Source organism: Cheilinus undulatus, linkage group 17, assembly GCF_018320785.1.
Source record: "Cheilinus undulatus linkage group 17, ASM1832078v1, whole genome shotgun sequence".
Classification (NCBI taxonomy): Eukaryota; Metazoa; Chordata; class Actinopteri; order Labriformes; family Labridae; genus Cheilinus; species Cheilinus undulatus.
The window spans coordinates 36017532-36045311 of NC_054881.1; the positions used below are offsets into that span (position 1 = coordinate 36017532).

A 27780-nucleotide genomic window follows, 5' to 3' on the forward strand; every position below is an offset into this window, starting at 1 on the left:
AGTTTTCTAAGGATTTTTGCTGAAACTTCAAGTGCAAATGTTCATTTTTATTATAAGAGATGCAGATAAATTTTGCATCAGTTTTTTAGAGTGCACATTGGCAGCAAATTTGATTTTTGTAACTCTATTTCATGGATGTTACAAGCCCTTAAGGTCTAGAATTCAGGTCTATTTTTCTAAAAAATAAATATATCCCCCTTTTAGATAAAAATAACCAATGATTTTAAAGTAATCAGACAAAATGAAATATCTATATCTTGTTAAAATCACCACATTTGTGATTCTCCTTTCATTGATTGTGTTGAGAACTCACACAGGACTCAACATGCAGCACAGCTGCATTATTAGCTGCATAGTGCAACCTCACATGGGACTGTTTTCTTGATCCTGCTCTTGCCAGATTTCTGGCCGTTGCTGCCTGCTCCCAAAACATGTGCATCTGCTGATGTGTCTTAACTTTTTCACATTGTTGCAACATATAAAGTCAATTTCTTATCCATTTTTGTCTGACTTTCTAATTAGTTAATGAAATACTCTCTAAAATATCAGTTGTTCCTTGCTTTGTGTTGTAAAAACCAGCTTTAATGTTTACACCCTCATCATTTGTGAATTCCATAAAAAGCAAGACCATCCTAGACCTGCAGTGATTATTTGAGACCACCTGCTCCCACTTAACATGATGTCTATCACCAAGTGGATTTATCTTGCAAAGCTTCAGACTGAAACACTTGTTCTGTGTCAGGGAATGATTGGTCCGATCAGTGTCATTTAAGGAGAAAGAGGCTGTAGTCAAGGACGTGGTGTAGTAAACAATGGCTACAGTGTAAACCATACATTGATGGCTGATGAAGAGATTAGCTAGGATCCAGGTAAAGCAGCTGAAGAACCACACTGAAAGCTTTGTTTGGTGTAAGAATGTTTTTGCTCTTTTCCTGGCTGGCTTTGGTGAGAGTTTAACTTACCAACATGTCTCCACTGATAGTGAATAATCAATAGTGCATTGTAATAATAGTGTGTTGACATGACAGCGACTGCCTCTCTAGCTCGTGTTTTGTAGTTTACTTGTTGACAACAGAGAAGTTTCTCTGATGGGCTTGTAATTAACATGACAGACAGAACATTCAACCACTGTGGCTAGTGGTTTCAAAAACCCCTGAGCCACTCACTTGAAAAAAAAATTCAAAAACAAAAAACTTTAACTCCAATCTCTTGCAGTTTGCAGAAGGATTCCCTCTCAAAATACTAAGACTCAGTCAAAGCAGCAAGAACAAAATACTTCTCCAATGTCAAGATTATTTTTAATGCTATCAACTCTGTGATTAATCCATTTGACAATTCTCTCCTCCACCTTAGCATGTCAGAAATCCAGAAAAATCCTTGAAGACAAAATCCCTGACATAGAGAAGCAAATCAATCTTTCATTGACAATTCCACTGGACCCACCCCTATCGTTGCCTGTTTTTAATCACTTTGGCCCTATATGTCTCCCAGCTCTACAGGAAATAGTGTGTCATCCTAAGCCCACATCCTGCGCTTCTGACTGTTTTCCTCTCTTCTTCTGAAAGAATCATTTCACACTGTTGCCCTCAGCATCCCTTCCATCATCTAAAGTTACATCTCGACAGGATGCTGCCCTCTGATTTTAAACATGCAGTGGTTCAGTCTCTTTAAAAAAACACAAACATTTGAACAAATATTAGAACCATTTTCAAACTCCCGGTCCTATCTAAAATCCTTGTTAAAGGTACAGTGTGTAAAAATGGGACTATCAACATCTAACAGTCAATTCTGGAGTGTGATGCTCATTTCTCTGGTGATAACTGTGGGAACCAGTGAAGTTTAAAAATCAATACATGCTTAACTGTTATTTGGTTCCTTCTATGGTGCCATAGAAACAGGCAAAATGCAAAAATCCAAGATGGCAGCTTCCTTGGATGTATCTTCCTATGTATGAATAAAAGGCTTATTCTGAGTTAATGTAAAACATAAATTAAAAAAATGTGTTATCAGATGTCAACACTAATTTAGATCAATCTACTTATAAATGTTATGTTTCATTTTAACCAAGCTTGTTTAGCTAAATGCTAATAGGCTAAATATTACACACTGCACCTTTAAGTACTCTACCAGCAATTGATTGACTTTTTAATCAAAATGGACTACTTGAGAGACTCAGTATGGTTTTAGGAGAACCACAGCAAAGAACCAGCTCTTTTAAACGTTCTTAACAATGTGTTTTTAGCAGCAGATGATGGCAGCCGTTCAATTTTAGTTCTCGTAGTTTTGAGTGCAGTGATTGACACAGTCAACGACAACATACTGATCTCCAGGCTCAAGGACTGGGATGGGATCCAGGGGCAAGCATTAAGTCTTTTTAAATAGTACCCGGATAACAGAAGTTTTAAAGTATTTTTTAATGATTCATCCTCCTCCTCGCTGCCTCCCTTGCTTGTGGGGTTCCTCATGGATAGGTTTTAGTACCCCTCCTGTTTTCAATGTATATGCTGCCACTTGGAGCCCTTATAGGAAAACATTGCTGAGACTTCCAGTTTTATACAGATGACATACAGCTCTACCTCCCACTAAAAAGCCACAGCACACAGTTTCTACAATCACTACTCCACTGCCTTCAAGAAATCAAAGACTGGCTGGCTCAAAACATTTCACTTTAAAATGAACAAAATACTGAGGTAGTCCTGTTTGACCCTCCCAGCTCCACCAGTTCCCTGCAGAATGACCTTGGCCCATTAGGATCCCACCTTCAACCTTCTGCTAAAAATTACAATCCTTGTCTTGTCTATGATCTCCTTCGCTGTTTTTTATTGTGCATTCTGTTGGAAGCACGTTGGTCAGCTGAAAGCTGTTTTAAATGTGCTATACAAATAAAGCTGACTTTCTTACTTAAGTACTAATGATAAATATAATGTGATGAGATATGACATAATAATCAAGGCCTGTAGTAGTCAAGGTTACAGGCTGTTCAATAAAGTGAAATGTTTCTATGGGATTTTTCTGCATGAGTGTCAGACTTGTAATATGAAACTGAAAGTTATGTCTGTTTATGCACTTGTTGCAGCCACTTGCATTTGTGTTTTAGCTTTTTGCATTTGTCTGTCAAATTTTTATGTTTATGTTTATGTTTAAAAAAAATCAAAATTGCTAAAAAAGATCTCAGCCACCTCCAACAGTAAAATCACACTCAGATGTTAATCCAAGAGGAAAAATAATGTATTGACAGTATAAGTTATACAACAGTCACAGGGACCATTTTTCTGCTTTTAATACTTTAAGGAGATTATCCTGATTGTACTTGTATACCTTTTTATGTAACTCTTTCCAAGTACAACTTTTTCTTTCACAGAGTATTTTTAAAGTGTGTTTTTTAGGCCTCACACTTAAAGAAACGACCCTGGTACTTCCTCCACTGCTGTAAACAAAATACAGTTGAATACATTTCAAGTGTATGTGCCTTGGGTAAACTGAGAGAATCAGCATAATGTGACCATCATAAAGAATTAAAAATGTTTCTGCAGCGACAAGAGAGAGAAAGAGAGAGAGAGAGAGAGAGAGAGAGAGAGAGCAGGAAGCAAGGAGGACAGCAGACACAAGCACACATTTTCGAGCATTTATTTATTTATTACATCTGCCTCAGCGCTCCGCTCAGCCATGTAGCTGTAGGTTGTGATGTAATCCTGCACATGTCCAAGTCTGTGTGAGTGTGTGTCTGTGTGTGGATGTATAATGCTTGGCTGGACAGAACATCGCTTTAGTTAATGAACGGTTGACTTGAGCGAGACCCTTCTTTTTCATGCTGTTACACATCTGTTGGATGTAAAAACTGATACAGTTCATGGATTAAATGATCTGTAAACAATAAATACATCCACACATTTTTTGGAAAAAGTTCAAAATTGAAGTGATTTTGCTTATTGTTTTAAAAAGCTAAAGAAAAAAACCCTGAGAAATCCTGTTGTGAATTTCTTGAGACATAAAATTGCATGTTGCAAACATGAGTGTGTTAGATATTTTCAGAATCAGAACCAGAATCAGCTTTATTGGCCAGTTATGCTTACACAACTAGGAATTTGACTCTAAGATCTAAATATATACAAGCTCCTTTAAGGTATTTTTTCTAGTATACACAAGTGTGTGTGCATTGTTAGTAAGGTTGCAAGATGGGCAAAGGGTGCAAGAATGCTTAGTAGACATGATCAGAATTATGGGATATACGAGGATGTGGGCAAATGTGCATGAGGTAGATAAGATGGTTTAAGATTAATTACATTATCATCTGTAAATTTCCATATGAGTTGAGACATTTTACTACAGTGAGCTTTCTTACAGTATTGGAGCTACAGTAAACCTGCAAGAGACTAACCTTGCAAAGCAAATGGATACGCCCATTTCCTTGTTTTTCACTGGCGAATCCATCTTGCAAAGCTCCCATCTGAACCGTTTGGGCCGGTTAGAAAGTGACAGTGCCAATCAGCGATGAGGGGCAGTACTTTCAGGCACGGCAGAGTCGTGATGTAAACAAGTAGAAGCAAGAGGCCGGTGCAGTTATGGCGGAAGAGCTCAGCGTGGATGCTGCTAAAGCGTAAGTTTTATCAGAACTTGACAACATTTCTTTGTTAAAAGAAGAACAAAGACAAAAGTCGAGTACTTACGTGTCTATAGTCGCCATGTTTTGCGTTATTCCTCAGTAGCTGCGCACGCACAGCTTGATAACTGCTATGTCCTGTGTTTTGTTGCTCTGATTGGCCCGTGGAGATGTGACAGACAGAACGTTCATCCAATCACATTCCTAGTTTTTTTCAAAGCTTCTGCCTTTTCTCAAACGTTTCCTATTGAATCTTTCCCAGATGGATGTGTGAAACACATCCATCTGGAAATGTAACATTTAGCAGGGTTAAGGTGCTTGTTGAATTAAAGCTCTATTTTCTGACACTCTGTGGCTGTTGAGTGGTCATCAGAGAAACTCTGTGACTGCTTAGTTGTCATCACAGTAATTATGTGACTGCTGAGTGGTCATCAGAGTAACTCTGTGACTGCTGAGTGGTCATCAGAGTAACTCCATGACTGCTGACTGGTCATCAGGGTGACTTCACGACTGTTGAGTGGTCACCACAGTAACTTTGTGACTGTTGGGTGGTCATCAGAGTGACTCTGTGACTTACTTGGCTTGTACAGTCCAACAAACCTTCCAAACACGATGTTTTGTACTGTATGGTAAATCAGTAGGAAGATCACCTCTTAGCAGCTTCAACAAGGAGTTGTTTGACCTCTTTGAGTATTTTGCTGATACCACTGATTAACTGTCATTGTTTTTTTTTTGATCAACTACACAATATGTTTATGAATTAGGATTGGTACAAAATATTGATACTGCTTTTCTGCCATCCTGACTCCTGATTCTCCTGATATTGAAAGGAGTCTGGATTTCCTTGGCAATTTGACATTAAGTCACTACCTCATTGCTCCTCGTGGTTGCTTATCATGTTGCATCATTTCCTTTCATATCCTATCGTATCTTCGAGGTATTTTTTCTCATTGTATTATATCAAATCGAATCACGTCGTATTATATTATCATTTTGATAATTCAGTTTAGTTCAGTAGGCTTCACTGGCATGGAAATGCCATGCTGGCAAATTTTTTTGGTTTGCTGATAAAAAGTGGAATTTTTCTCTGATGGTATTGTATCAAGGGCAGGTAGTTAGAAGGGGAAGCTCTGTTTTCCACCTCTTGTTGGCTGCAGTGGGTGCACAGTCTGTCTTCTTTTGGGATCCAGTTTTGTCTGTGGCGTCCTCTGTCAATGGTGAGGTTGTTGTTGATATCATACCCTACCATAATGTCACTTATCTGCATATTTTTAAATTGTTTGTATCATATTGTATTGTGTCGTTTTGCATTACAATTTATCACATAGTATTGTATCGTGAACTACTCTGGGATTCCTCTCCCTATAAGCTGTCCTTCTATCATTTGTCTATTGCAGGTATTTCATCTGTGAGATCTGATCACTCATGACTAAACCTCTAGAGACACTACAGTATGAATGGTTGTATTTTTCAGATATTACTGTGACTCATGCTTACACTGTGCTTACACTGTGAATGAAAGGTGAACCTTTTAGAGTGTGTACATATGGTGTCGGAGAGTGAGGAAACAAGATTGCAGGCAGCATCGGCGGGATGGGGGGGGTGGAGCTTATTCAGGCTTACATAATGGAAGTCCTCAGCTTCTTTAACCCGACTGTGAGAGACAGGAGAGAGAGGAGAGAAAAGGGGGGCGGCTGCTCACACGGCGACACACACTCTCTCCATTTCCCATCTCGCAGCTTCTCGGCAGGGGATCAGAGCTGATGCTTTATTGATGCCCAGCTTGTGTTAGTCTGTGTTCAGCTGGAGATAAGAGGGGAGAGCAGGCATAGCAACAACGCTGCAGTTGTTTTAGCTGGGGAACATTTGCAGAGGTGATCTGTGCAGAACATGGATATAGCTGCTCTGCATCAGGGCTACTCCAGTAACATCTACTCGCCTCACTACCAGGTACGACTGTCTGCTTTTCTTTAAAAAAAAAAAAAAAATACTTAGAGGGAAAAAGGTCAGTGCAGGAGCCGCACAATGGCATTTTATTGTCACTGTAAGCTGGAGGAGGTGGCTTTAATTGTCTTGAATACTCGTACAGAAATGCTAGTTTTCCCTGATGATTTTTGCAGGATTTAATGAAGCAGTCTGCCATTGTGACCCAGCATCTGCCTGCTTTCATTCTGCATGTTTTGCATGTTTTGTGTGAGCATGCTCTGCACACTAGATCTCACTTTGAAGATGCAGGGTAATATTGTGGTGCCAGCAACTCACGTGTAAAGGCATCCAAAACAGAGCCAATGTGCAAAAGGAAACACACAGCAGACAGCTTTACCGACAGTATAATCTTTTTAGTTAGTTTTATCTGAAGCTGGTTGCAGCACATGCATTGATTTAACAGTCATTCATGTTAATTAATCATTGATTGTTACCATTTTAAAGCTGCTATGATCCCAGAGCTGCACGTGTCTGACAAACAGGAGTGATGTACAGTACGCTTTGGTGTCTGCAAAAAGATTTCAGACTTGACGAGTTCAGATAAAAAGTTTTCATGAGGTGAAGTCGGTGGGGTCGTATTTTTAGTTTCACGTGGACTGAGCTCATTCCGCTATCTGCTGACTCATTCCAATCGTCAAGGCGTTGTGTATTTTAAGTATTAACAGCAGCGCCTCGATTAATGACCCAGAATTTCTCTTGTCTGGCTGCAGTTTTTCCTTGGATGTAGAAGCTTTTAAAAAAGGTGTGAGGGGAATGTGGTGTTGAAGAGATGTTCATGGTGTTAAAAGAACTGAAGAGAACCAATTTGTGAGCTGACAGAGAATTCTTTGGCATTTTTAAACTCTGTTATCTGGCACATTTAAAAAATATCAGGACATTTCGGAGATGAAATGCGACACAGCTTTGGCAGGACTTGAAACAGTGATGATACAGTTTGTGGTTGGTTGTTAAATCTGCAATTGTTTTGCACCTAGAGAAAAATGCCAGATATTTACAGGTTCAATTTTTTCTATAAGGGGAAGATTTCCTGCCACTTTTTGTCCTCATAAAAGTTATTTGAAAAGTTTTGCTGTTTGGCTGTTGGCCAGAAAACTTCCACATTGAAATCATCACATGGAAATCTGTAAAAATCTAAAGATTTATCTTTATTTGCAGACACTTTATATAGAGGATTTTCAGAAAAGTCAAGTCAAATCTTCTGAAATGAATGAATTATGTAGACAGAAGACAGTCACCAGCTTGTGCTGTTTTTTGCTGTGCATTTATTAGAAAAGAAATATTTCCCCCTCGAAAAGTTTTGTTGGCATACGATGTAATCTGTTTCCTCACTTTATAGACTAAAGGTGTTTCACACCTGTTGTTGGTTTGCACTGGTCCAAATCATGGAACAGTTTATTACACTGTTGCATAAAGACGTCAGCTTATGTCTGTGTTCATGTGGAGACTTTTACAAGCTGATCAGAATGTGTGATGTTTGATAAAAATGCTCTCTAATTGGTCAGAATGTCTTGTAGTTTATAAATACATACACAATAAGAGTATGCAGCTTTGACCTGAGATAAACACGTGTGAAAAAACATCCCTGAGTCACACATATATCTCAAGTCAAATAAAAAAATTAAATTGCATGAGGAGGAAACTTTACATTTATAACAACACATACCAAAACTATGTAGCATGCTAAAGTTACCAAATCACACCAATAACAACCAGCTACACTTGCTAAAATTAGTCCAACATGATATTTAACAGAAGAAATCCATAAAAAAATACAGTTTGGTTAAAAGAGGGACTTAATGAGCGTTCTCTAAGCACAGTGTATGTCTGTCATAGTGAGGTGCAGAGCAAGTGGAGAGTGTGTCTTTAGTCATCAGTCTTGGATTGCATCATTTCCCGGAAGAAAGACCCCTAAATTGACTGTTAATAGATATCTACCTGGGAGTGATTCTCAGGTAAAGTCTATGCCACACTGTAAACCCTGATAGCTATTCAGACTCGCATAAATTGAGTTAACTTTATTTAACAGATAAGTACTGTATATATATTTATATTAGGTTTTATCAAGTTTAATGTTTCAATGTTTAACTGAAGGGCGATGGAAGTCATTTTACTGTTGTTTCAAGTAAAGTCAATTTAGAGTAAAAAGTTAACATCTGAGGCTGGGTTAACCTAGTTAAAGCAACACTCAAACAAACAGAAAAAGAAGAAGAAATTTAACAGTCCATACTGTAAACAGAAGTAAGGACAACACAAGATTGATGTGATTGTTTGACATTCATCCCTTAGTCTGCGGGGTTTTCCCAGAATGTCTTTGGGCATTAGACACTTTTGCACCATGAATGAAGTTACTCACTCAGTTGGAAATGTCCTAGCTGTGTGGAGGAACACTAATTTGGCAGGGTTGGTGTACTAAATATGATGGAAAAACACTTCCTGATTCAGAGTGCTTCTTTCACACATTGCTACTTGAAGTCACAAAAGTCCGACTACTCTGAGTGGCATGAATTTTTGAAATTCAAATATGTGAAAGATTTTAGTGAAAATTACAATGGATAAGAAAAGAAAGTTAGCATATAGAAATGTACAAGTAGAATTGAGTTGATATAACTTAAAATGGCTAAGTATTTGCTACTTAGCAAATGTTTTTCAGTGAGTATTGCTGAAGAATCTTCAATTACTAAAACTCAAGTGCACAGCACTCAAAAGCTTTTGCCATTACTTTACTGAAGTCGAAGTTATTTTACTTAGTTTTTTTAAAACACTTGGTTTGCATGGTTTTTTAAAAGTAAGGTTTGCTAATTGGGTTTTAATGTGTTCTGAAAAATTCATTGCCTCTGAATATTTTTGTAGAGACAGGAGCCTAAAGAGTGTAGGGATAAAAGACACTTTAGCAACTGTTTCTGAAACTCCTTCAGGCATACCTGTGGTTTCATCAAATGTTCATCTGGCTACAGTAGCTAGTTTAATCAAAATTGGTACATGTTCTTACTGTAAATTAACCACACCAGAGTCCAAATCAAAGTGGACTTAGTCTTAGACCCGCCTTTTCAAGCAGCCCTGGTTCGGTTGTTTGATCAGCACCAAGGCTTGATTGACGACTTTCACACCAATACATACAAACCAGACTAACACGAAAAATGAATTGGAACACACCAGTGTAAACAAACCATGCCAACATTGAAAATGAACTTGAACACACCAGTGCAAACAAACCAGATTAACATTGAAAACGAACTTGCAACGCACCAGTGTAAACTAACCAGACTAATAAATAAATCGACCTGAGTTTGTTTCAGCTGCACGAAACAGGTTGGGTATGAAACTCTCCTAAAATGCAAGATGATTCAGAGGATACGAGAGCATTATTTTTTTGCACTTCCATGAAGTTTGGGATTTGTTAGAGCAGTGGCTCCCAACCTTTTTCCTTTGACCCCCCTACTTGTATGTAAGAAAACTTGAGGCCTCCAGGACTGACATGAAAAACAGAATAGTGATTCTTTGTGGCCAAAGTTTACATACATTGTATTTTTTTGTGTAAATCCAAATAAAGTAGCCCTAAACACTATAGTGCTCAAACCAAAGCATTTAAGCATTTAAACAAAAATTGAGATTTTTTTTAAATGCCCTCAAAATTCACTAAAGACTTACTACTGATTTTATGACAGTTTAAGTAACACTAACAAGTACTGGAATGACCAACATCAGATTTAAAGTTGGTGAAGTGGCCCTTTAATACAGATAACACCAGAGTATGCACCAGTGTTAAAACCCAACTTTGACAGGATTTGAAATACACGAGGAGGTAGGAGATGAAATTTTGCCCTGGGGACGGGATGTAGAGTGTAAGCCACATTAAGCAGGACAAAAAAGAAAATCATCACAAGATGAATTTGATTTAAAAACAACTCTCCTCCTCAGAGTTGTTTTCCATTTTCTACACTGCAGGGGACTTTGGGACTGCAGGGGTCTGGAGTCTATCCCAGCATAGAGATACACAGAGACACACAACCAGGCCTCATGCCTACACCCAACTTAGAATCACCAATTAACCTAACGAGCATGCTTCCATGTGGGAGCAAGCCAGAGAACGCATACAGTGGGAGAGGATGTAAATTCTGCACAGAAAGGCCCTGACTGAGTTTCATCCTCTGAGTTATAACTAATATATTTAATAAGATAATGATAAAAATCATTAATGTCAGTTTGAATAAACGCCCATCAGTTTCTTTTAAAATCCTTGGCAGAAAAAAGTCACAGAACCTGCCTCAGAGTCACATTTTAAGTTTACTTCATGAACAGAATCTTCTAAATGCTAGTTCAGTACACTTTAAACTCTGATGTAGCAAAATGATAAAATAACCTTGAGATTGTATAGAGCTTTTCTAGTCTACTCAAAGTCACCCTTACCTGGCTATCAGTATTAGCTAATCCCATTCACATTCACACGCCACCGACACAGCAGTAGGAGCAGTTTGGGGTAAAGTATCTTGCCCAAGGACACATTGACATATGGCTGCAGAAGCTGGGGATTGAACCCTGACCTTTCAGTTGAGAGACAGCCAACTTCACCACTTTTCCACAGCAATAACAAAATAGGACTGTACTACTAATATCCACCTGTAGGTGACATTTCAACAACACTTGAGCCCTCTCGATGGCTTTAAATTACTTCCCTCAGCCATTCAGGTTATGAAACTCTGTGACTTTATATTCTTTTAATCCACAAGCAAGATGATTAAAGAATAATTTCACTAGAAGGACTAACAGCTGTTCCCTCAGTAAAAATTAAAGAGCTCCTCTTTAAAATCTGAAAATGAAACTCCAAATGGGACTATGACTACAGGAGCAGGGAACAGTGTTCTTCCAGTAATGTTGGCTGTAATAAGAACAGGAATTGAGATGGATTTATTACTCATATAGACTGAAGGATTTTGATTTAAATGACTGACAAACACAGGTAATATTGAGATCCGTAAACCTTCTTTAGGGAAATCGATTCAGTCAGTTGAGGCTTTTGTTCTAGCTGGAAATATTCAAATGTGTACCTTCTGTTATGTGTGTTCTTGTTGTTTGTTTTGTTGTGTTTATATTCTTTCTGACTGTCGTTCCTGTCCTGTGTCCTTTATCTTTCTAGCTTGAGGCGCTGAAACAGCAGAACTCCAAATACCAAGAGGAGCTGAGTCTGTCGAAGGAGCGGAGCAGCTCAGAGAACCAGCGGATTGGAGTTCTCTGCAAGGAAATGTGAGTACTGAGGATAAGTAATGTGTTTTTTCCTGGCCTGCTTCTCCTCTAGGGATGACCCCCAGCCTGCAGGGGTTTCAGACTGCTGAGTTAAGTCTGTCCTGTGGGGTCTGTACTGATAATTGGAAAGTGAGTGTAGCCCTTACTCAATAGGAAAAATACAATGCAGACATGGCTGCCTTAAAAAAACTAACTGGTCTTGAACATAAATGTTGAACGTGTTATTAAAGTGTGAGTCTCAAGAGAGACACTTCCACTTGTAAATATATTGAAGTTGCTGTGTAAAGCCCATAATTAGCCAAAAAAGGAGCTATTATATGATTATGTATATGACAGAGTGGAGAACAATGCACAACAGTCATATTTGTAGTACAATAAGGAGCCTGTTGGGATTTACAGCTTCTATTTAGGGAAAAATACACCATGAGTCAGCACTAAAAGTCTTCCAAATGTTTTTAATAGGGAAAATTTTCATATGCAGAGCAAAAAAAATTGGTAACCTGACACACCAGATAGACTGTTTCGTATATCTACTTTATGGCTACAGTTCACATTCATCTGGGAAGCCTCCCATAGAAAGCATTTGGGAAGGGCAGGACTTGTAAAACAATTCTCTAAAGGTGATTGGATTTACATTTTGTCTGTCACATTCATGATGGGCCAATCAGAGCAACAAGTCAGCATTAGGTTGTATGCATGCACAGCTCCACTAGTAAAGTGAGCTTGTCAGGCAAACTCTGCAATAGTGCATGAGCAGCGGTGCATGATGTGGAAAAAACGTATGCCGCTGCCAGTCTGGAGAGGAGCCAAAACATATTTTTTTCTGTCTTGCAAGGGTTTGTAGTTGCTCTTTCGCTCTTATTTTCATGGAGAAATGTGGTCAAGTTCTGGTAAAACTGCCGCTGTGGCTGAATTTGAGCTAATAACTCCTTTTAGCAGCCAACTCAACACTACAACACCCCTCTCCCCTGTAACTCTCACAAACTCATGCTGAAGTAGCATGACAGAAGAGCACCAACACCTTTTCCATCATAAAAAGCTTTCAGTATGGTGCTTTGCTCTTTATTTCATCAAGAACTGTGGTGCAGTTCTGATAAAACTGCTACATCCGAGCTAATTGCTACACAGTAGCAGCAGCCATGCTATCGGCTTAAAGTACAACTAAACCTCACCCTTAGCTACCAACTCATTCTCCTCAATGATCCTGATTGGTCCAGACAGTTGTGGATTGGTACTTTTTAAGATGGATTTGACCGATGACAGACTGGTAAATCCATCTACTTTGCAAGGTTAAAACAGCCCAATTACTTCTTGTGTTTAAAAAATTTGAATTCATGATGTAGTTTCTTTATTTTTACTAACTTTTTGTCCAACTTTGTTTCCTCTCATTTCTGTTTGGATTGTAAATTTAACTGAGTCTTGGCTTACAGCTTTAAGTCTATCTAATTACCATTAAAATGCTGTAACTGGAAAATTATTCAAAAAAATAAAACATCAAACACAGCTTCAAAAAATTGTTATATTAGTTGTGAGCCATAGAAAAGGTCGACGCTATTTATATGATAAAGCAATTGGTTTGATTATCTTTTAAACAACAACCAGTCAAAGTTCTCAGACTTCAGCACCTTTAATATATTTTTTCTTATTTCCTCCTACTTTGTCACAGGACTGTGAATATTGTGAGGTTTTGTGCAATAAAGGCACAATTAAGGAAATCGTCCTGAGCTATTCCCTTAGTTTTGACATTTTTCAGACAATAAAACTCATTCCTAAATTAAAAAGAACAAGTTATAGAAGAATATATTAATAGTGATAGTTGCAGTGTTGACTGACCATTTAGATGCTCCCAGAAGTCAGATGATATCACTGTTAAAGCTAACTGCTGCTTTAAAAAGTGCACATTTTTCTCTCACCTTTCTGATAAAAACATTAAACCAAAGCGATTAAAAAGCATCCATTAAACTGCCACTTAAGCAGCAAAGAAGACGACACCAATAGGTTAAGGAGTCAGAGTGTCAAAGGGGTAAGTAGCTGTAAAGTGATCACAGGATTACAGATTAAGTCTCTTAAATTCAAGACAATTAAACCAAGATTAATTTAAATTGTCTGTCTGAAAACAGGTGGCCTTCGTCACACAAACAACTGAGACAAAACAGTGAGGATTTCAAAAATATGATTTTAAAACATTTAAAGACACTTCTTTAATTGCTTTCCTGACAAGTGCTAAGATACCAGACAGGTTGTGTTTGTTGATGTTGTATCACAATTTTTAGTGGGGAGTTGCACATGGTGAATGGATACTTTTGTCCATATAGTGTACCTCGAATGCTCTCTAGCCCACTGGTTCCCTACCTGGGGTCCGGGACCCCCTTGGGGGGGCACCATGTCAGAGAGGGCGCGAGGCTCTGTCTGCTTTGAGGTTGCCATAATTAGATTCACTCAATTCTACCTAAAATTATGATAAAACACTCACAAAAAGTTCATGCAAAGGTCTCTTGATAAGAAAATGTTTGTGTGGGGCGATTTAATATCAGTTTGAACCATGAAAACTTCTAAATTTGACGTTAATTCTTGACATCCATGTATCACCTTTTGTTTGTGTGGGTCCTGAGGTTCCTCAGTTCCTCTATGATAAAAATAAGGTGGGCTCATAGGAAAAAAAGTTTGGAACCACTGCTAAAGCCAATCTCTGCTTGTGTTTTGAAGAAGTTTATGCAAATATAAGAAATATCATGGATTTTGAATGTCCAGCAGTCCAGCAGTAGCATCTAAGTCTTGTTTTAGTCTCCTTGACAAATATTAAACTTAATTTTCATCAGTTTTTATTACCAAAGATCTATTTTTACCTTGTTTTGGTCTTGTTTCTTCATGGACATAAGGTAGTCTGACATAACTCCGGACAGTTCTTATACAAATACTGTAATAGTTTGAAATAAATGTAGACCAAAAGATCAAAACATGCATTCAGACACATTATATTGTTTTGTGTTTTACCAAATATTCAGCTATCAAGTACAAAAGCTATGATTTTAGAACATTAAAGATTGCTGAAATGTCCCTTTAAAAGCTCGGTGAACCAATGAGACTAAACATGATGAAGCAAAATGTATTTTTCTGTTTGCGCACTGTGAAAATATATTCATAATTTGATTTGCTCTGATCACTGATGTCCGCTGTTTCTGATGTGGGGTAAAAATACTCCATCTTTTTACAGTTTTTTCCCCTGTCTTTGTTGTGATGGTGTCGGATTTCCAGCCTGATGTTGAGGTCTATTTATAGACTCCGTGTGCGTTTGCATATGAAGTCATTTTGTACCTCTCTGTGTGCATCATATGTGGAGGTATGTGACAGTATGCAGCCAATCCTGGCTGAGTCTTGAAATCATCCTGCCACACCTCCACTGAGTCATTGCAGCCCCCGAGCTGTGATGTCACAGCTCCAGAAGGATCTAATTGGCTGAATTATAATCATCATTATGAGGTGTCCTGATGGAGAGGCAGCAGATGGTGAAGGAACTGTCAACAAATATTTTTAGTTCTACCAAAACAAGAGCAGGTCTGGTATGACTGTGTGTCTTTTTTATGTTCGCTCCATGTGAAAACATCAAATAACAGAACAAACAGGAATCATGTCAAACACGTCTCCTTCCTCCCTGCTGCTGTTATGTAATCGCTCCCTCTCTCCTCCTAGGACCGCCTGGCTCCAGTATGGGCGCCACTTTCACTATGACATCAGAGTGTGCGTTTCTCTGTGTGTCTCTGTAAAAATGTGTGTCAAAGCGTGTGAGTGTGGAATCAATGTGGCTTTTGTGTAAGCACAGAGAACAGCTGTAATCTCCACTGATCAGAAGCTTTGATTGTTTCTGGTTCCACTGTGGGTCAGCTCCCGGTTTATTTGTCTGTTAGAGGCAGCAGTTGACCTCAAAAATAATTTAAATGTTTGAGAATCTGTGTAAAATGCAGATTAGTAGTGACAATCACAGGGTAACTCATGATTTAGTATAAAGTAAGATAGAGATGTAAATCTTTAAGTATCACAATTCGATTAGCATCAATTTTTTTTATTCAAATCAATTTCCATTTCACAACACATTCTCTATTTCTTATAAAGAGGTGATTATTTCAGCATCTGCTTCAGTCTGCTGTACATGAAGTTGTAATAGATTATTGTTTGACATTAAAAAGCTCAATATAATCTGCTCAAAATAATGCTTTCTTAGCATATTTGTAGCATTTCTTAATACACTAATTACAATAGTAACATAAAGAGTAGTTTGCACTTTAATTGCAAAATATTTCAATATGAATAAAATGCGTGGTCTTAAGCAGGAAACATGTTTATCTGAAACTCATCGGAAAAAAAATAGGTCATAAATCTAAAGCCTTCACAATAAATGATGCTGTGGGAGAGCAGGTGATATGTTTTAACAAGTGACCATGTTAATTGATAACTTTTCGCTGAAAGTTACAGTGGTTGTTGTAGCTACAACATTGCTGAAACACTGAACATTTTATGCAGTATATGCTCAGAAAATATTCAATGTGCAATGAAAAACCAAAGGGCTCTTTAAGTTTTCGATATCCATTATTTTCCAGACACATCTGACTTAGTCACCAGTGACACGGTCGCTTGTTAAACCGTAACGCCAATCCTTGATGTGAAACAGATGATAGATCCTGTTACTTGTTGCTGACTGATTTTTAGTCCAGGTTAACATGATGTGAATTCAGGTATATGAACCGTTCCTAAAGTAGGCTACATTACTTCACTTTAGCACAGTAAGCAAATGCATGGGGTCAGGCTTCCTCTTACCTGTGGGGGAGTTTTTAAACCTTTCTCTTTTGGGAAAACAGGACAGGTTGAGCAACTCAAGACTCCGTAGACTGTGCAGACACTATGTCAGACTCAGAAATATAAACATTACCAACACAGAGAGCTAGCGCTGCTAATGCTTACAGCACAACTAATGAGCCATACACCTCCTCCAGCATCTGTGTCTGAGTAGATTAATCTATGCGATTCAGATGTGAATCGATTTTTTCCAACACCTCCACTGTAAGATGTGATATAGTAAAAATAGATGCACAGTACACGATACCTGGCCCATGATAACAATATTATAACAAAATCGGGATTCTGTAGCAACTGAAAAATTGTGAGACAGTCATTTTGTTATACATCATTGTATCTAATTAACGGACAATATTAAACATAGGATTAATGTAGTTAATTAATGTAACTTTGTCCCTTCACCTCCTTTCATGCTTCATATCTTAACTTATTTTTTCACTGCTGTTATCCCTCTGTCCTTTACCTTTTCTTCTTCCTCATCTTGTTGTTGAGATTTTTTGTGCCTTTTTTGGTGTGTCAATGTTTTTTCTTTTTGCATTTGCATTTGAAAACACTCTTTTCTTATGTAACTGTAAGGACAAGGGTAGAATGTGCTTTGCTCGATTTACAAGGTTATGCAGGAAATAAGCTCAAAACTGGAGAAAAAGTACTATAGTTGGATGATGTTCATCGGGATTTGTCCTCTGAGGCTAACAACATCTAAATTTATAGCAATATATTCAGCGAGTGTGGTGCACCATTATGTGTAGTATACAGTGCATTCAGAAAGTATTCAGCCTGATGCTACAGTTGAAAAAACATCATTATTGTCATTAATCCACATTCAGAACCCCATCATGACAAAGCAATCCTCTGGCTTTCATTTGGAGTTTTTTGCAAACTCCAAACGGGCTTTTATGTGTTTTGCACTGAGGAGAGGCTTCCATCTCGTCACTGCCATAAAACCTGATCAGTGGAGGACAGCAGTGATGGTCCTTCTGGAACTTTGTCCCATCTCCACACAGGATCTCTGAAGCTTAGTAGGAGTGACCATAGGTCTCATGGTCACCTCTCTTACTTTGTCCCTTCTACCCAAATTTCTCAGTTCTTTGGGCAACCAGCTCTTGGAAGAGTCCTGGATCTGAGTACTTCTGTCAATGTGATATTTCAGTTTTTATTTTTGATAAATTTGCAAAAGAAAATCTAAAATTCTGTTTTCACTCACTTTGTCATAATGGGGTCTGAGTGTAGATTCATGAGAATAAAAATGCTTTTTCTCAACTGTAGCATCAGGCTGCAACATAAGAAAATTGCAAAAATGTGCAGGGGGTCTGAACACTTTCTGAATGCACTGTGTGTATGATTAAAGTAATTGAAGTGGAGTTTTTCAGTTTCAATTCTGTCTGGCGGAGCATGAAATTACAGAATAAACCCATATTAAATTTAGATGATGTATGAAACAGTCTTGCAGAAAAAATTGTAGGAGCTGAGTCGCAGCTGCTTCCTTCTCCACAAGCTTTTATTTCAAGAGTATCTGTCTCTTGTAGTTTATGTAACCAGCACATAGATTGGTAGATTAAAATGTTAACATTTCGTTTCCAAAGTGTCTGTAATAAACTATGTTTCTGTTTTGGCTGAGTTTCTCTCTAAGTCGACCTCCTTCATGTTGTGTTTGAGTGCACTTGATGCCATAAAGCCATGACTGATGTAATTATACAGTAGGCAGCCAAACATTTCACCCAGATGGTGCTCAGCCTGGTTATTAGTCACACGCATAGCCTCAGAGTTCCTCCTTTGACACAAAGCTTCAGAATGACCCACATGGAGATAATTTCAGCTCCTATTCCTGCTCCCCAAAATACCCAGATTCAAGAGTACCCTGACAACACTGTCTGTGCTGCTGTCTCCAGGTCTACATTTGGGTTTTTTTTTGCACAGATTGCAGTATCTTTTTGATATACCAATGTAATACTTTCCTGTGTTGACTGTATCATGACTGTATCGCTCTGTAGATCTACAAAGTGTTAAACCACAGTGTTATAGCTATTAAATCCTTTAGGATGAGGACAGAACATCAGTCTGAATCTGCAGCAGATGTGAGCAAACAGATGGCTTTCCAATGAGGAGAATTAGTCAGAGGATTACCTCAGTATAAGTGCAGTCTATAGGATGCATTTACTGTCACTTTGTACAAAAAAGCTCAGAAAATGTAGACTTTGGACATTTGACTGCCCTCAGTTGGTTAGTCACTGAGTTGATCAGTCAGTCAAAATTTGTGCAGAGTTCGAAGGAAATTTCTTGAAATGTACTAGAGACATCATGTTCACAAGAATAGCCTGGAAAAATAAGTGACTGCATAAATATTCCCCCCCTTTAAAGTGACTGACCTAATTTAACAGACTCCAGCCAACTGGTGCTAGTAGTCTCACAATCAGTGAAATGGGGATCACCTGAGTGCAGTGAATGTGTCTCAAGTGATTGTAGTATAAAGACACCTGTGTCTGAAAGGTCCAGTCACTGGTTAATCAGTATTCATGGCTACCATTACTCTGTGATGACAAAAGAACACTCAAAAGTAAATCAGAGAAAGGGTTATTGCAAAGTACATGTCAGGGGATGGATACAAAAAATTCTGCCTAGATCAGGCTGTCCTTACAAACTGAGTGATCGTGCAAGAAGAAGACTAGTGATAGAGGCCACCAAGACACCTATGACTACTCTGAAGGAGTTCCAAGCTTCAGCAGCTGAGATGGGAGAGACTCTGCATACAACAACTGATTCCAAGGTTCTTCACAAGTCAAAGCTTTATGGAAGAGTGGTCAAGTGAAAGCCACTGTTGAAGAAAACTAAATAAGTCTGGACTAGAGTTCACTATAAGGCATGTGGGAGACTCCATGGTCAACTGGAAGAAAGCTTGTTGGTCTGATTAGACTAAAATGGTGCTTTTTGGCCATCAAAAAGATGCTATGTTTGGTGGATACTAAACACTGCACATCGCCCCAAACACACCATCCCCACTGTGAAGCACAGTGGTGGCAGCATCATGCTGTGGGGCTGCTTCTTGGCAGATGGCCCTGGAAGGCTTGTAAAGGTAGAGGGTAAGATAAATGTGGCAAACTATGAAAATCCTGGAGGACAATCTTCTTCAGTCTGTAAGAGAACTAAAATTTCAGTGTCCAGATGTGCAAGCCTGATTGAGACCTATCCACACAGACTCAGGGCTGTGATTGCAGCCAAATGTGAATCTACTTAATACTGACTTGAAGGGGGTGAATATTTATGCAGTCACTTATTTTGCATGACATATTTCTATTTAATTGACATTACTTTGTAGAAATCTGTTTTCATTTTGACATTAAAGAGTTTTTTGATTATTTTTTGTCAGAAAAGCAAAATTATTTTGACCATGACTGATTCATAAAATCCATAAAATGGTAAAACATCCAAGGGGGTGAATAATTTTTATAGCCACTGTATGTATGTACGGACAGAGAGATGGACGGACAACCCAAAAGCATGATGGCTAAAGAGGCATGAAATGGCTTTGAAAATGTGTCCCTTTTCAATCATAATTGCAATCAAAATTCAGCACAAGCTATTCTAACTTTCAGTGAAATCTTTACTGTATTTAATGCAGTCTTCTAGTGAGTAACATAATGTTGAATGTTTTTGGACCATAATTCAGTAAATACTGAAATCAAAGCTGATGAAACTACAGCCACTTCTGTTGTGGTTTCATGTCAGCATGCAATGCTTATGTCGATGTTAAACAGATGTGGCACCAGCAGATTAAATCTTATATCCATGATGGTGACACAGATATCACAGCGATGTGACTGCAGCACTTCAAGTGTTTCCTTATCTCTCCCCCCCCTCACTCTTTCTCTTTTCTCTTCCAGTGAAGAGCTGAAGCTGGCCTCCCAGAAGTCTCAGCATCTTGAGGAGGTACTGGCCTTTCTTTATATATATATATATATTTAAAAAAAAAAAGATAAAGTTGTTACATAAGCTGGTTCCTTTATCCCGTTAAAGATCAGGAGATTCAAGAGCAGAGTAATTTGATTAATAGGTCTTGGCATGGCGAGGATTTGCTCCCTGCAGTGAATGAACTCTAAGAGCTCAGACAGGGTTAGCTTCTATTAAAATGTCTCTACGTCTGTGTGTGTTTGTCCTCAGAACAACGAAGGGAGAAACAGTCAGCAGGCAGTCATGAAGACCAGGTAAGAAATAAGAAAATGTTTTCCTTTCTCTCTTTGTTTCAGTTTTTGTTCAGACTTTAATCATGTCTGGTGCTTCCTGGTTGTGATAGTCATAGAAATGTCACTTTTTGTTACGTGCTGGCTGAAATTTTCAAGAGTCTTACTATTTGAAAGGGACAATGTAAATTCCTCAACACTAAAAATTGTGTAAATGAACCTTAGTATGCTGAAGAACTGCTTTGATTTGCAGACCATGTGCTTGCTTCTTTAAATAACATCTTATATTTTGAAATGAATAGGGTTTTATTTGCTCAGTTTAGTCTTTTTCTAACTTTGGAGTAGCTTTCAAGTTTTAACTGTGTTAGTGTGGCATTGTAAAAAAGGAAATTACATTCAGTTATAATGTGCAAATCAAGTTTAAAGCCACAGAACATTTGATCCACATGCTCACTAAAACTAACATTATTTTTAGAAGCACATAAACAGTAACTAAGGAGCCTAACATTTTGCTCTTTGCAGATTTAAGACATTCTAAATGTGCATTTCTTAATAGTTTATTAACTGAAGCATCTTAAAATCAGTCTTCATCTTTTAAAGGTCAGTAAATAACTGGTATTTTATATTTCATCATATATTAAGAATTAATTGGCTAATTGTTTATCCATAAAATATTAGGGGAAAAAATTTCCAGCACTTTTAATCACTTTGATGCATTTTTAACCTGTATTTTGGGGCATTTATGCATACAAGACAAAGAAGATGGATGGAGTTGAAAACTGTAATCTGGAGAGAAAGTGGGGAATGACATACTGGTTGCACTTAACCTGGGTCGCTCGATTAGAGCAAGGTCAAAAGATCTTAAAGGGGGTGCAGGGCTTTGTCTGATCAAAAATAGATGTGCATATATGCTGTTTTTTAATCAGAATTAAAAACACAATGCACAACAGCGCATTAGGGCCATCCTAAGATATACATATATTAAGCTGATCTGCTATTTTTTTTAATTAATTTATTTATTTATTTTTTTTACTTGAAATGTTGAGATTAATCAGTCATCAATTTACAAGAAACCAGGTTTAAGAAGCTGTGAATTTGTAATAAAGAAAGATATTTTGAAGTTTAAAAGTCATTAAATTTGACATTTTAAACAAAAAAAAATTAGTCAGAAATTTAAGAGAAACCAAAGTGAAAACAGTGACTGGATAACCCAAGTTTACAGAAATATCTCTTCTGAGTCCATATTAAACTGATGATGTGACCATTCTAGGCTTAAATCATAATTATTCCCTCATAGATCAGTCCCAATATGAACTATCATTTGTTCAGTCTCTCAAGTGCAGGAATTGTGCATGGAATCAGCTTCATCTGGTATGATTTTCTTCCACACAGTTGTAATATGCTGTCATAATAATGGATAGGTTATGCATAGATCTTTGGCAAGAATAAGTGTATGTGGGCCTGTTATGTTGGCATTTAACCAATGAAAACAATTTAAATTGATGTTTAATTTTTCCAAGTGGGTCCTCGAGGCTTTAGCTTTTCTTAGATATGAATGGGGGGTGGGGGCCATTAGGAAAAAAAGGTTGGAAACCACTGGATTGGAGGACTGTAGCCTTTGTACATATGATATGTAGACTGAACGACTACAACCACCAACCCAGGCGCCCTGTTTAGAACTTCTCAGAACCACACATTTCTCAAGTTTTTGTGGCTAAGATTCATCAACCATGAAGCAGCCATGTCCCAAAGTATTCCCCTTTGGTTTGACTCTAAATCAGACCATAATTTGTTGAAGGAACATCCTCTTGTATTAAAGCAGACTTGAAAGTAGCAGTGGAGAACACAGACTCTTCAGGAAAATGTTAGACAAGATAATACAAGAAAATGAGAGGTCAGCTCAGTTCTCAGACTTCTGGACAATCTGACCTTTGTTGCAGCGGGTGGAGTCACCCTCTGCTGGTCACTGCTTGGAATCCTGTAGGCTTTTGTTAGTGAAGGAAAAACTATTATTCCATTATAATATTGCAGTTTGAGAGCCACAAACTTCAGATTATCAGGCATGCACTGATGTAGTGTTTGTAAATTGGTATCAGCTGATATCTCAGTGAACTTAACTGCTGATTTGAGAAGTTTATTCTTATTAAGCAGAAAAAGTCCCCTGTTGGGCAAACTCTGATTTGTTCTCATGCTCAAAAAAAGAAGAAGTTAGCAGTGTTGCAGTCTTAACATTGTGTTTAGGACAGATCAGCAACATGCAGTTTGTAAGACATGATCTAGTTACAATTCAACAGGAGGGATTACTAATAGATTGAATCACATAGCTCATTTAAAAACAGGCATGAGAAATTTCAGAACCAGCTGAATTATAATTTTTAACGTCAGTATCAGTTTCTGCTCTGATTTTCTCAATTGATGCATCTTTCATATTTATTCTGAACCGATTTTTCCTCATCTGATACTTAAATGTGATTTGATTATCTTTAGAAGTCAGTTGTTTGCTGGTTTTATTTTAAGTCTGTCTCTTCCTCCTTAGCCCAGTCATCAGAGGATTAAAGCATGTCACCTCAACACAGAGTAGTGTCTGTAGTAAAGTATGCATATATGATAGAGGGGAGATGAGAGACAGCTGAAGAAGGATGACAGTCATGGATCAAAGTCTGGTGTCTGATGTAAGATAAGTGCAACAGAGAGACACGAGGAGCAGCTGAGAGCTCTGTGGTGTTGGCCGGAGGGAAATGAAGGAGAGGTGATGACCAATTAGAGCGGAAATAAGTGATTGGAAGGGAGAGAGGGCTGTCAGGTAAACATGATTTAGACAAGAGGTGTGGTTTAGAGAAACGGCCTGCTTCACATACAGATTCATTTATTAAGAAAAGAGATGTTGTGGGGGACTCAGCGACGTGGTAATGATTTGATGAGATTGAATTTGTTGGCAGACTGTAGAATTTGAACTCTGTTTACCTCGAGAACCTTAGTTGTGTCTGGCTTCAAACGTCTACCAAATCTATGATTTCTACTGTTTTGCTCATGGTAATTATGAAATTGAGCATTGATAACCTGTAGTAAATAGTGGAAAAAGCCAGAGGATGTTACTGACTGGAGCATTTGAAGCATACAGGACTTCAGCCCTTTTCTCAAAAGCCCAGAATCTTTTAGGCTGGTTAAAAATATTTTTTTTCTATGTAATGTTATGATCAATAAAAACATGAAGAAACTCTAAAAGCACTTGAAGAGCGCAGACCTCCGCCATTAGCCCTATCTCCCAATAGTGAAGAATCATTTAAAAAATTCCTGGCTCCAGACAGTGATTCGGATCACTCCCAAAATCTAATCAGTTCTTCCTTATGCCATTTCTAACATTTCCTAAAAAATTTCATCAAAATCCGTCCGTAAGTTTTTGAGTTATGTTGCTAACAAACTAACTAACTAACAAAGTAACAAACCCTGCCGATCACATAACCTCCTTGACGGAGGTAAAAATTTATAGCATACACGTGGGCATGGAAATGTCTTTTTTTTTTTTTTTATTAATTAATTTACTTGTAATAGCTTATACTGCAACATAAAACTTGCATTAACATTGCATTAGATAAAAGTATTTTCTGTCTATAAAAATAAAACCAAATGTAGAACCCCATATTTACACTAAATTTACCCCTTTGATATGTAAATTCAAAAACAAGAAATATCAGACAGGTTTGTTTTTTTAGGTGGAAGAAGAAGTGAAAAATTTTGATATTCAATACAGGGTATTAAGGATTTAGAATGAATGCACTCTTTCAGAACTACTGCATTTAAAAGGAATAATTTTGGCTTTAAAATGTGTTCTTTTTTAAGATGGAGCTGCATCATTTTTGCCCAAATGATGTACATATTGTTGGTGATTCAAATCTAATATCTATTAAAGATTGCTTGGAAATAGTCCATGAAGAGCAAAATGTATCTCGGGAAGCGTACTCCTGGACCCTCTTAAGTTTGGGCTTATTCCTGGATATTAAACACTTCTAGAATCTGCCCCTGTTTAGGATCATACGAAAACAAAGATGGAGCTGAGGCAGGTCTCAGTCCTCCTGACAAACAGCTACATGCCACTAGATTTTAGTCACATCAGTCATGCCCCCAACCATGCGTAACTCCCTTCCCTCTTAAAACCAAATTGGACAAGTTAATAAAAAGAAAAGAAAATCTTCCCATCCAACTGTTTTTAATTAGGCTGTAAACATGTTTATTTCTGCTGGGAAATTTTTAACATGGGCTGTGTTAGTGACTTCTGGTGCTTCTGCAGTGCTTTTTTTTTGCATTCTGCAACAGCTTCTTTTTTCAGTCATGGGGATCAAACACATTTATATATTAAAGTTAAGTTTTGACCCCAATGGGAGCTGTTAAGCAGCATTTTGAAGATTTCACTTCTAAACAAATAAAGATATTACTTGGTAAACAGTCCGACTTCCCACTCTTTGAGTGTAGTTCACAAAAAAAGGCGAAGAGAAACCATCGACTGTAATTGTTTTAAAGCTTTAAATTCCTCTTTTAGCCATTGCCATCTTGTTTTTATAAAGGCAGAGGTGACAGTATCTGGCCCAGAGGGTTTATACCTGAGAGAGCAAGTTGACTGACCTGAATTAGCTAAGGTGACACCTGCAGCTAGCGGGTAGCAACCATCTGTCACACACACCGGAGGTCTTAATATGATTTAAGAATGCTAAATCATATGAAAATTCACTACTAGTACAGTTCACATCAGTGGGGGAAGTAAGTCAGAGGACAAACTTGTAAAAGTACAAGCTAACAAAATATATATATAAAAAAATAGAATGTCAAATATGTTTTGACTGGAATACATTTTTTTGTGTTTGTGCTTTCTGGTTAATGAGAAAAAAAAATTAAAGAAACAAAAAAATTTTAAGATGTTATAACATTGTAATAAAAACCCACATGATTTCTTTGTAACAGGCTGCAAAGATGGTAAAAATCTGTTATATAGTTAGGTATTTTTGTACGGGTGCAAATGAGGATTGACTCACCTTTGGAGCCAGCTTCCAGTGGCCATTCAAGGAACTGCAGTTTTTTGACACTTCCACAGGGTTTTGTTTTCCAGCCCTCGAGGTGGAGGTAGAGGAACTCACAATTATTCCAACCAAGGCAGCAAAGAATAAGACTGTTAAAAATGTATTGTTCTCAGGGGAAGGAAATGCTAAAAAAACCCCATCACTATAGCATCTGTTTATGGGCAGCTTCTCTACCTATTAAGCTAAACCGGCAACCTTAATTCTATGATTATATAGAAGTTTACAGGGCGGTCAACATGTTGTTGATTTTTACTCTAACTGTGCCTTTTTCCCTGCAGAGAAAACATCTCAAATCAGGAGACAGATGGAGACATAAACTACCAGAACTCCACTGGAGCTTTAATCTCAGAGAAAGACCGTGAGCTGGAAACTCTGAGGAATGAGGTGCTCACATAAGATTCATTGCATGTCCTTCAAATTTTTTTTAAGTGAGAGCTTGAAGGTCCTGCATCAGCGTGCTCCGCCATTACAGACACATTACAGCATTGTTTATCTTTACCTGCCCCTGCAGATCGCTGTGCTACGAGGGGAAAACGCGATGGCCAAGACACTGCAATCGGCTGTTGAGACACTGAAGAGAGACAAGGCACAGCTGCAGGAACGTGTACACAGTCTGGAGCAAAGACTCATGGGAACGCAGGGATCAGAGGGAGGAGACAGAGAAGCTCCACCCTCAGGTGAGGAGCAATCAGTGGAGGTCACAACATTCATAATTTAGACAGTGTGCAGGAGTGTCCCTATGTTTTTGGTGGTTAAAAACAAGCAAATTACCCTAATTGGATGCCAAGGACTTTTTGTTTCCATTGTATCAAAACAGGTATCACATTCTGGTATTATTTTAGCTTTACCATTTTGCAAAATATAACTGCATTTTGTTACCCTGTTGTTTGATTTTTCTGTGCAGGCGATTCTGCAGCCGTGGAGCAGTTGAGAGAAGAGAAGGAGTTTGCAGAGGGACAGGTGAACCAGTCAGGATGCTTCCAAAAATACTCTCTAATGCAGCAGTCAAATCAGCTTATATTCATGGTTCTTTGTCTCATTCCTCTCCATCAGATCAACTTCCTGAACAGTGTGATTGTGGACCTGCAGCGGAAAAACGAGGAGCTAAAGATTAAGCTGAAGAAGCTCGCCCTGGCTGAATTTAATGGCAATGACGGGACCGATGGGTAAGACCTTTAGAAATGTGCAATGCATGCTTTTCCTCTTTAATTATATCAGGGATGAATGGATCTAGTCTTTGGTCTGTTTGTCTAATAAAACAGAGAAAGAGAAATCAGTTACAGTTGTGAACAGCATCACTCTTAAAGTCATGTTTTTCCTCTCACTTTGATGGAAGTTACAGTTAAGCCTAAGATGCAAAAAAAAACACCATTCTCAAATTGGTTTAAGCATAAGGTTGCAGCCAGGAAGTGTAACCTTACTCCAGTTTAGCTTCTCTTTACTGAATAACTGATTTGTCCAAAGAGAACAGAATAGGTCCTTTAAAAAGACCTACACCCTAAAACTGTAGAACTTAAAAGAAGTCAGTCAAATCAAAAATAAAACAACAGGAGGCAGCATTATTTCACTCAAAATGGCTGAAAAAGACTCACTTGTACTTTAAAGTTATAATCTTTTACATAAAATTGTGTTTGTGAGTTACTGAAAAAAAAAAAAAAAACAAATAGGGTGAGCTTTGTCAGCTTCTCTTTCCCACCCGCTTTCTACCTCTTCACTGAGCCTATATGCATAATAGGCCAAGTGGTAGCCCAGGCTAACTGCAGCCCATGGTCCTTTTTTAATTGGCCTGCAGCAAATTCTAAAAATAAAGTGAAACATGGCCCACATTGGAACATGAGGTTTTAGCCTGGCTGTA

At 38.0% G+C, this 27780-nt stretch overlaps 1 protein-coding gene across 2 annotated transcripts in view; it reads left to right on the forward strand.

Annotated features, from left to right (window-relative positions):
* clip1b (CAP-GLY domain containing linker protein 1b) overlaps positions 1 to 27780 on the forward strand; it is a 65638-nt gene that overhangs the window by 31434 nt on the left and 6424 nt on the right. For both annotated transcript variants that reach the window (XM_041810564.1, XM_041810565.1), the window contains 7 exons: positions 11721 to 11827; positions 20557 to 20602; positions 20834 to 20877; positions 26204 to 26309; positions 26437 to 26602; positions 26830 to 26885; positions 26979 to 27091. In XM_041810564.1, coding sequence (XP_041666498.1) covers positions 11721 to 11827; positions 20557 to 20602; positions 20834 to 20877; positions 26204 to 26309; positions 26437 to 26602; positions 26830 to 26885; positions 26979 to 27091 — 638 coding nt within the window. The remainder of the gene's footprint in view (positions 1 to 11720; positions 11828 to 20556; positions 20603 to 20833; positions 20878 to 26203; positions 26310 to 26436; positions 26603 to 26829; positions 26886 to 26978; positions 27092 to 27780) is intronic.